General features: G+C 42.1%; 1 protein-coding gene across 1 annotated transcript in view; it reads right to left on the bottom strand.

Moving 5' to 3' along the window:
- The window catches only part of ccdc177 (coiled-coil domain containing 177), an 11,639-nt gene extending 4,775 nt beyond the window's left edge, over nucleotides 1–6,864 (bottom strand). Inside the window, exons 1-2 of the mRNA XM_062034964.1 lie at nucleotides 6,535–6,864; nucleotides 1–978 (exon numbers count right to left, since the gene is read on the bottom strand). The exon at nucleotides 1–978 is cut by the window's left edge and continues 1,957 nt beyond it. Coding sequence (XP_061890948.1) covers nucleotides 1–966 — 966 coding nt within the window. The 5' untranslated portion in view covers nucleotides 967–978; nucleotides 6,535–6,864. The remainder of the gene's footprint in view (nucleotides 979–6,534) is intronic.
- Nucleotides 6,865–10,247: the final 3,383 nt, after the last annotated feature.

Below are 10,247 nucleotides of genomic sequence, written 5' to 3'. Positions count from 1 at the left end.
CCGGACAACCGCTGGGGGACCACCTGACTGTGGTCTTGTGGTTTTCGCTTGTTCATATGAGGATGTGGACTGCTTGGGCCCTGAGGAGCCAGCTTTGGTAGTTCCACAGGCTTTAGATTGGAGAGGTGATCCTGCTTTAGATGACAGTGCTGGAGGGGTGGATTCAGAATTCAAACTTGAGGTCAGAGGTGTAGGAGACTGCGAGGAACTGCAGGAGACTTTGTGCTGCTCCATCGAGGAAGAGGAAGGAGAGCTATTGACTTCCGCCTGCATGGCCCTCCTCTTTTCCTCCCTGATGATGCGCTCCCTCTCCTCCCTGCAGTGCCTCAGCTTTGCGTGACGCTCCCTCTCGTAGACTTCAAACAGACCCGTAGCCACCCGCATGGAACGACCCGGCGCCTCGCGGGCAATGTCCGACAGCGGGCGGGGCAGCAGCTCAACGGGTTTGACGCTGCATCGAGCACAGGCCTCCAGCGAACGGGGGCTGGTCAGCACGTAGCGGCTGCCCTCTGCGGCAGGGGAGTCAAAGTTGTACAGGTCCAGGTGCAGTTTGGGCGACAGATCGTCATTGTTGGGCTGCGGCAGTGGAGCTGAAATCGCCGCCTGAACCGAGCCGTCTGGAACCGAGCCGTCTGGAACTGATCCATCCGGAACTGATCCATCCGGAACTGATCCATCCGGATCTGATCCGTCCGGAACTGAGCCTTCTGGAAACGAGTCATCTGTAACTGAGTCATCTGGAAACGAGCCGTCTGGAGCTGAGCTACCTGGCAACCCAACGACATGGCAAGGGCTCGGATCGCAGCTGCCCGAGGGCGGGGTCTGAAAGCAAGCATCTCCTTCCTCCTCTGTGGTGGCGCCATCGGCCTGATCTGGCAAGCGGTGGTCTTCAGAGGCCAGTGTGGGGGCGCAGAGTGGCGGGCCAATGGATTTGGTCTGCTCCTCGGCCTCGCAGGGATCCACCATCGTTGGCTGATACTGCAGATGGAGGACAAAAATAATGTTTTCAGTTAGAGCAGGGTTTAAAAAGTGGGACGGGACTCCCTGGAAGGTCGTGGTGAGGCGTCATGGCGGCTTGAGAGTTTTAGTCATGCTTGAGCAATACACAGGCCTTCAGCTAGGTGGCAGGAGTGCTCAAACTAGTCAACCCGGTAGAAGAAGTACAAAGGAAGAGCTAACGGTGGGGAAATGTAGACAATTTGACAGGAATAAAAAGACCAAGAAATACCAGAAAGCATAAATGGTAAATGGTAAATGGGTCGTACTTGTATAGCGCTTTTCTACCTTTTTTAAGGAACTCAAAGCGCTTTGACACTATTTTCCACATTCACCCATTCACACACACACATTCACACATTCACACACTGATGGCGGGAGCTGCCATGCACGGCGCTAACCAGGCCCATCAGGAGCAAGGGTGAAGTGTCTTGCTCAAGGACACAACGGACGTGACTAGGATGGTAGAAGGTGGGGATTGAACCAGTAACCCTCAGATTGCTGGCACGGCCACTCTCCCAACTTCGCCACGCCGTCCCCATACGGGACGGGCATACAAAGCCCTTGGGTTTAAAAAACTGGTGTGTGTTATATGTGAGACTTTTCATTTGGTCTATGCGATTTCTAGTAATCAACAACAACAACAACAACCAAAACAATCAGGCCGCGCTCTTCAGTATTGTGGCCACTGATTGGCTCAGCCTCAGGCAGCATTAGCATGCTAACTTTTTCAGCTAATTCTGCAGCCAAATGCCTCAAACTCATTCGACTCGGTACTTGACGCATGCTGTTAACTTGCTAACGTTAGCATGCTAACTTTTTCAAATGAAGATTCACAAGCTTATCTTTTTGGAGCTGAATATACGGAGGATGAAGTGCTAGCTTAAAGAGAAGCGAGCACGAAGAAGAGGGTGAGACGTTGGCGCAGACGGAGGCTGAGAGAGTGAGGCGACAGTGACGACTCTATATATGTGGAACTTGGAGCCCAATCTATTTTGACATAAATGGACTGCTTACCCAAATAAACCGGAAAAAAAAATGTCCCCGGCCAGCTGGACCAAACGCACGACTGTCCGAGTGAGTCACACTTTAAATGTTGACCAGGCTTGTTAGCACGACTACAGTACATACTAGCTGTGTACACACACAACATGAAATAATACTTTACAGCTACTGTAATATGATTGTTCGTGTTTTTCACTCAGATTGGTGTCCTATAACAGTGTTGTGTGTTACAAAATCAAACGTTACAGCTAATACCGTAGCACGGTGATGTCTTAGTACGCTAGAAAAAGAGCTCTTCGGTGCTCACTCTTACAATAACAATGTTGCTACAGTTTGTTATTATACATGTTACACAACGTAAATGCCTTTTTCAATGCAGTTTTGAAGTGACTTAGGCCCCGTTTACACTAAGCCGGCTAAGGTTATCCAGGGTAAATCACACCTAACCTTATCCGTGTCCACACACACACAATGGTAGTTTAAGACCGGCGCGGTCTTTCTGACGTCACTTCCTGTGTGGGGCGCGGTCTTTCTGACGTCACTTCCTGTGTGGGGCGCGTTCTTTCTGACGTCACTTCCTGTGTGGGGCGCGTTCTTTCTGACGTCACTTCCTGTGTGGGGCGCGGTCTTTCTGACGTCACTTCCTGTGTGGGGCGCGTTCTTTCTGACGTCACTTCCTGTGTGGGGCGCGGTCTTTCTGACGTCACTTCCTGTGTGGGGCGCGTTCTTTCTGACGTCACTTCCTGTGTGGGGCGCGGTCTTTCTGACGTCACTTCCTGTGTGGGGCGCGGTCTTTCTGACGACACTTCCTGTGTGGGGCGCGTTCTTTCTGACGTCACTTCCTGTGTGGGGCGCGGTCTTTCTGACGTCACTTCCTGTGCGGGGCGCGTTCTTTCTGGCGTCACTTCCTGTGTGGGGCGCGGTCTTTCTGGCGTCACTTCCTGTGTGGGCCGCGTTCTTTCTGACGTCACTTCCTGTGTGGGGCGCGTTCTTTCCGACGTCACTTCCTGTGTGGGCCGCGGTCTTTCTGGCGTCACTTCCTGTGTGGGGCGCGTTCTTTCTGACGTCACTTCCTGTGTGGGGCGCGTTCTTTCTGACGTCACTTCCTGTGTGGGGTGCGGTCTTTCTGACGTCACTTCCTGTGTGGGGTGCGGTCTTTCTGACGTCACTTCCTGTGTGGGGCGCGGTCTTTCTGGCGTCACTTCCTGTGTGGGGCGCGTTCTTTCTGACGTCACTTCCTGTGTGGGGCGCGTTCTTTCTGGCGTCACTTCCTGTGTGGGGTGCGGTCTTTCTGACGTCACTTCCTGTGTGGGGTGCGGTCTTTCTGACGTCACTTCCTGTGTGGGGCGCTGTCTTTCTGACGTCACTTCCTGTGTGGGGCGCGTTCTTTCTGACGTCACTTCCTGTGTGGGGCGCGTTCTTTCTGACGTCACTTCCTGTGTGGGGCGCGTTCTTTCTGATGTCACTTCCTGTGTGGGGCGCGGTCTTTCTGACGTCACTTCCTCTCCGAACTCAGTTTGTAAAGGATCAATGAGTCCATACAAAACTAAGAGGCGGAGATTCAAGAAATAGACGGCGCGCTTACCCGTGTCAGAATGTGTCGGAGGAGGGGAACCTTAAACGCTGGTTTAGTGTGGCTGAAACGGGCTAAAAAATGATTAGTTTAAGGGCTTATCCGGCTTTTGTCTTCTTGTCTCTCCTAAGATTGTGAAGGATACGTGAAAGTGCAGTTGCCCTTTAAGCTGGGTGTATTCATGTGGAGGTGTGTTCCATCCCTGAAGGAGAGGATGATGGCAGATGTCGCCATGATGGCCTCCAGGGAAGTGACATAACACCTCCTCCTTCAATAGAAGCTCCCATCTATTTAGGTCGGAGTCACCAGGCGGAGAGAATGAGACTACGGCTATTTCTACACTAACCTCTTAAGGCCCAAGCTGCTTTTTTTTTTATTTCTCTTTGCTATTTGGGCTTATTGGACCCTAATTAGAATAAAAACTAAGAATCATCGTTTGATATGATGTACTTAGTCCATAAGTACACAAATGTGTACTTCATGTTTAGTGACATGCTAATTCTTATTTTTTACACTTTTTTCCCCCCAAATTCCATTGCATGTTATACTCTTCTGACACCACCAGATGGCAGTATAAGTGTCCACATAAGCGGCCATAAGACCCCAATTCAGTAGTGCACACTATTTTGGAAATAAGAGCTAAAAGGCTCTCTCCTCCTCGCGCCTGCAGACAATCTGCAATCGGCGCACCTGCCCGTGATGAACGAGCTGCCTTCATAAGCCCGCTCAACCTGCCATCCTGCACCGGAATATAATCTTCTGTTGGCGTACAGTAAGCCACGTCCTGCTTGATGCAATCCTGCTCTCTCTGTGTTTTGTCCCTCCGTGTTTTCAGTGTGTATGTCCCTGCAGTATCCTCCGTCGCCTGGAAAGTGAGCTGTGCGTCTCACTTTCCCCCGGATCTCCCTCTGGACTCTGACTGCCTCCCTCGATCCTTGACTTCCCCCGCTTTGGACTCGGACCTGTAGACTTCTCTCTCCCCTGGACTTCCTCGTCTCTCGTTCAACACTTGGTAACACACACTTCAGCTAACTACACACATAGCCGCACACACCACATACACTTTTGGGATCTAGTTCACACTCCATTTCCTTAGTTTATATTATTACTGTTTTGTTATTATATATACAGTCTATATACACCAGGGGTCACCAACCTTTTAGAAAGCAAGAGCTACTTCTTGGGTAGTGATTAATGCGAAGGGCTACCAGTTTGATACACACTTCAATAAATTGCCAGAAATAGCCAATTTGCTCAATTTACCTTTAACTCTATGTTATTATTAATAATTAATGATATTTACACTTAATTGAACGGTTTAAAAGAGGAGAAAACACGAAAAAAATGACAATTACATTTTGAAACATAGTTTATCTTCAATTTTGACTCTTTAAAATTCAAAATTCAACCGAAAAAAAGAAGAGAAAAACTAGCTAATTCGAATTAAAAAAAAAAATAAATAAAAATAATTTATGGAACATCATTAGTAATTTTTCCTGATTAAGATTAATTTTAGAATATTGATGACGTGTTTTAAATAGGTTAAAATACAATCTACACTTTGTTAGAATATATAACAAATTGGACCAAGCTATATTTCTAACAAAGACAAATCATTATTTCTTCTAGATTTCCCAGAACAAAAGTTTTTAAAGAAATTCAAAAGACTTTGAAATAAGATTTAAATTTGATTCTACAGATTTTGTAGATTTGCCAGAATATTTTTTTTGAATTTGAATCATAATAAGTTTGAAGAAATATTTCACAAATATTCTTCGTCGAAAAAACAGAAGCTAAAATGAAGAATTAAATTAAAATCTATTTATTATTCTTTACAATAAAACAATTAATTTACTTGAACATTGATTTAAATTGTCAGGAAAGAAGAGGAAGGAATTTAAAAGGTAAAAAGGTATATGTGCTTAAAAATCCTAAAATCATTTTTAGGGTTGTATTTTTTCTCTAAAATTGTCTTTCTGAAAGTTATAAGAAGCAAAGTAAAGAAATTAATTTATTTATTTCAACAAGTGAAGACCAAGTCTTTAAAATATTTTCTTGGATTTTCAAATTCTATTTGAGTTTTGTCTCTCTTAGAATTAAATATGTCGAGCAAAGCGAGACCAGCTTGCTAGTAAATAAATACAATTAAAAAAATAGAGGCAGCTCACTGGTAAGTGCTGCTCTTTGAGCTATTTTTAGAACAGGCCAGCGGGCTACTCATCTGGTCCTTGCGGGCTACCTGGTGCCCGCGGGCACCGCGTTGGTGACCCCTGATATACAGTATACACATAATAAATCCTTGAACATTACTGCCCCCTGGTGTCTGAGCCGTCATCTCCCCTCAGTAACCATAACGTAACCACTGGAAATATGGCGGCGAGTCATCCAGACATGGCCGTGTTTCTCCTTCTTCTACATGTACAGACGCTTGTGGAAATCACACATGAATACCTTAAGAGAAAGCCATTGCAGCTATTTAGGATACAACACTTCTCAGACGGCAAGAGAACTTTCCAATGTCCGGGTCAGCTGGACATTGCACGGATAAGGTTAGGTGGGATTTACCCTGGATAACCTTAGTGTAAACGGGGCCTTGCTAGCTACCTAGAAGGAGTCTATTTTTACATGTTAGAATGCAAAAAAAAAAAAAAATTTTTTTTTGTCTTCTTGTCTCTCATAAAATTGTGAAGGATATGCAAAATGCCCCCAAAACGTGCAGTTGCCCTTTAAGATGGATGAAGGGACAAGCGGTATAAAATGGATGGTATTTATTTGGAGGTGGAGAGGATGATGGCAGATGGCGCCATGATGGGGGAGGGGCATATGTCGCCATGATGGGGGAGGGGCATATGTCGCCATGATGGACGTGGTGCCTCCAGGCAAGTGACACAACACAAACGCAGCATCGTGAGTACGAGACTAAATGTCTGCGGAACATTCTAGAACATCCAGGATCTCACCTGCCACCGATGCTTTGTTCCTCATCATCAGCTGTCACGTGCTCCTCCGAGCATCCGCGCGGGCGGCGTCACGTCGCCTCAGCGTCGCCGCCGCCAGGGCGATGACGTCACCGAGCGGCAACAAAAAAACAAAACAAACAAACAAAAAAAGGATTATTTTAGCTGAGTTTGTGCCTCTGAAATCACGTCATCCTCGCAGCTGCTCGGACTCAACATGCTCAGCATCTCCCGCCGCCTGGACCAATGACATCTGGCCTCTACTGCGCATGCGTCACAGCCTCTTCACACGCCCGCGCTCCACGCCGTCAAAGGCATGCGTCAAATATGTCACGTGTGTGGAAGATGAACAAAACAACACAAAAAAACATTTTTAAACCGAGTGAAATCACGGAAGGAAGCAGCTGCTGTCCGACATCCGCCATCATAGATTTTAGCCACCAGAGGGCGACATATGACACATTTAAGCCACCAGAGGGCGACATATAACACATTTAAGCCACTAGAGGGCGACATACATCACAGCTTCATGCTTTCTGTGTGGAGCACCAGTCTTACAAGACGTCATTCAAAGTGCGTTAATAGAAAATTACCGGGCAAAAAGTAAAATAACATTTTAAAAAATTCGAATTAAAATCATAAAAATTAAAGGAAAATTAAATAGTGTAGAGGAAGGTTTCTCTAACTTAAAAAAAAAAAATCCAATCCGCTTTATTTAAATCATTTTAATTGCCCCCCAAAAATGGATGAAGTGGCTGGAATATAAAGACAATATAACATACATCCATAAACATGGAATATAAAGACAATATAACATACATCCATAAACATGGAATATAAAGACAATATAACATACATCCATAAACGTGGAATATAAAGACAATATAACATGCATCCATAAACATGGAATATAAAGACAATATAACATACATCCATAAACATGGAATATAAAGACAATATAACATACATCCATAAACGTGGAATATAAAGACAATATAACATACATCCATAAACATGGAATATAAAGACAATATAACATACATCCATAAACATGGAATATAAAGACAATATAACATACATCCATAAACATGGAATATAAAGACAATATAACATACATCCATAAACATGGAATATAAAGACAATATAACATACATCCATAAACATAGATGCATATGCAAAAGTGTAATATATTTATCTGTACAGTAATCTATTACTTATATCTGCACCTTCTTGCTTCTTTATCCTGCACTACATGAGATAATGCAACAACATTTTGTTGTTATGTGTGCTGTAAAGTTCACATTTGAATGACAATAAAAAGGAAGTCTAATATAATATAATATAATATAATATAATATAATATAATATAATATAATATAATATAATATAATATAATATAATAAAATATAATATAATACTACAAAGAGCAGGCTTGTTTGTAGAGTGCTGCACATTTCCAGGAATAACAACAAGTCATTGAATGACTATCATTTAGCATGAAACAAGTCAATATTGCATAACACATCAATGTAAGACTTCAGGCTGGAGCCTACATTAGGATGAGGTCTGTGATGGACTTTGGCACCAGTCCAGTACAGCTTTCAAAACAAACAGTAACATTTCAAACTCTATCCTAAAATGAAGAACAGGAAGTAAATGCAGGGAAGTGAGAGTCAAGGTCATGTGATCACTTACTTTAACTTCCTGTTCAAAGTTGAGTTGCAGAACTCTGTATTAACTATAAATGTGACCGTGCATTTGGACTTATTACACTAAACATGTATTATAGTAGTCCACAACAACTATTATAGTAGTCCAGACCAAGTATTATAGTAGTCCACACCAAGTATTATAGTAGTCCACACCAACTATTATAGTAGTCCAAGTATTATAGTAGTCAAACTATTATAGTAGTCCACACCAAGTATTATAGTAGTCCAACTATTATAGTAGTCCACACCAACTATTATAGTAGTCCAAGTATTATAGTAGTCCACACCAACTATTATAGTAGTCCAACTATTATAGTAGTCCACACCAACTATTATAGTAGTCCACAACAACTATTATAGTAGTCCAACTATTATAGTAGTCCAAGTATTATAGTAGTCCACACCAACTATTATAGTAGTCCAAGTATTATAGTAGTCCAACTATTATAGTAGTCCACACCAAGTATTATAGTAGTCCAACTATTATAGTAGTCCACACCAACTATTATAGTAGTCCAAGTGTTATAGTAGTCCACACCAACTATTATAGTAGTCCAACTATTATAGTAGTCCAACTATTATAGTAGTCCAAGTATTATAGTAGTCCACACCAACTATTATAGTAGTCCAACTATTATAGTAGTCCAACTATTATAGTAGTCCAAGTATTATAGTAGTCCACACCAACTATTATAGTAGTCCAACTATTATAGTAGTCCAAGTATTATAGTATTCCACACCAACTATTATAGTAGTGCAAGTATTGTAGTAGTCCAACTATTATAGTAGTCCACACCAAGTATTATAGTAGTCCAACTATTATAGTAGTCCACACCAACTATTATAGTAGTCCAAGTATTATAGTAGTCCACACCAACTATTATAGTAGTCCAACTATTATAGTAGTACACACCAACTATTATAGTAGTCCACAACAACTATTATAGTAGTCCAACTATTATAGTAGTCCAAGTATTATAGTAGTCCACACCAACTATTATAGTAGTCCAAGTATTATAGTAGTCCAACTATTATAGTAGTCCACACCAAGTATTATAGTAGTCCAACTATTATAGTAGTCCACACCAACTATTATAGTAGTCCAAGTATTATAGTAGTCCACACCAACTATTATAGTAGTCCAACTATTATAGTAGTCCACACCAACTATTATAGTAGTCCACAACAACTATTATAGTAGTCCAACTATTATAGTAGTCCACACCAACTATTATAGTAGTCCAACTATTATAGTAGTCCACACCAACTATTATAGTAGTCCAACTATTATAGTAGTCCACTCCAACTATTATAGTAGTCCAAATATTATAGTAGTCCACACCAACTATTATAGTAGTCCACACCAACTATTATAGTAGTCCACACCAACTATTATAGTAGTCCACACCAACTATTATAGTAGTCCAAGTATTATAGTAGTCCACACCAACTATTATAGTAGTCCAAGTATTATAGTAGTCCACACCAACTATTATAGTAGTCCAAGTATTATAGTAGTCCACACCAACTATTATAGTAGTCCAAGTATTATAGTAGTCCACACCAACTATTATAGTAGTCCAACTATTATAGTAGTCCACACCAACTATTATAGTAGTCCAAGTATTATAGTAGTCCACACCAACTATTATAGTAGTCCAAGTATTATAGTAGTCCACACCAACTATTATAGTAGTCCAAGTATTATAGTAGTCCACATCAACTATTATAGTAGTCCAACTTTTATAGTAGTCCACACCAACTATTGTAGTAGTCCAACTATTATAGTAGTCCACACCAAATATTGTAGTAGTCCAAGTATTATAGTCGTCCACACCAACTATTGTAGTAGTCCAACTATTATAGTAGTCCACACCAACTATTGTAGTAGTCCAACTATTATAGTAGTCCACACCAACTATTATAGTAGTCCAACTATTATAGTAGTCCAACTATTATAGTAGTCCAAATATTATAGTAGTCCACACCAACTATTATAATAGT

This window comes from Entelurus aequoreus, linkage group LG23 (genome assembly GCF_033978785.1).
Source record: "Entelurus aequoreus isolate RoL-2023_Sb linkage group LG23, RoL_Eaeq_v1.1, whole genome shotgun sequence".
NCBI lineage: Eukaryota > Metazoa > Chordata > Actinopteri > Syngnathiformes > Syngnathidae > Entelurus > Entelurus aequoreus.
The sequence above is the reverse complement of the archived record's forward strand: the minus strand, read 5'-3'. Positions and strand labels throughout refer to the sequence as shown.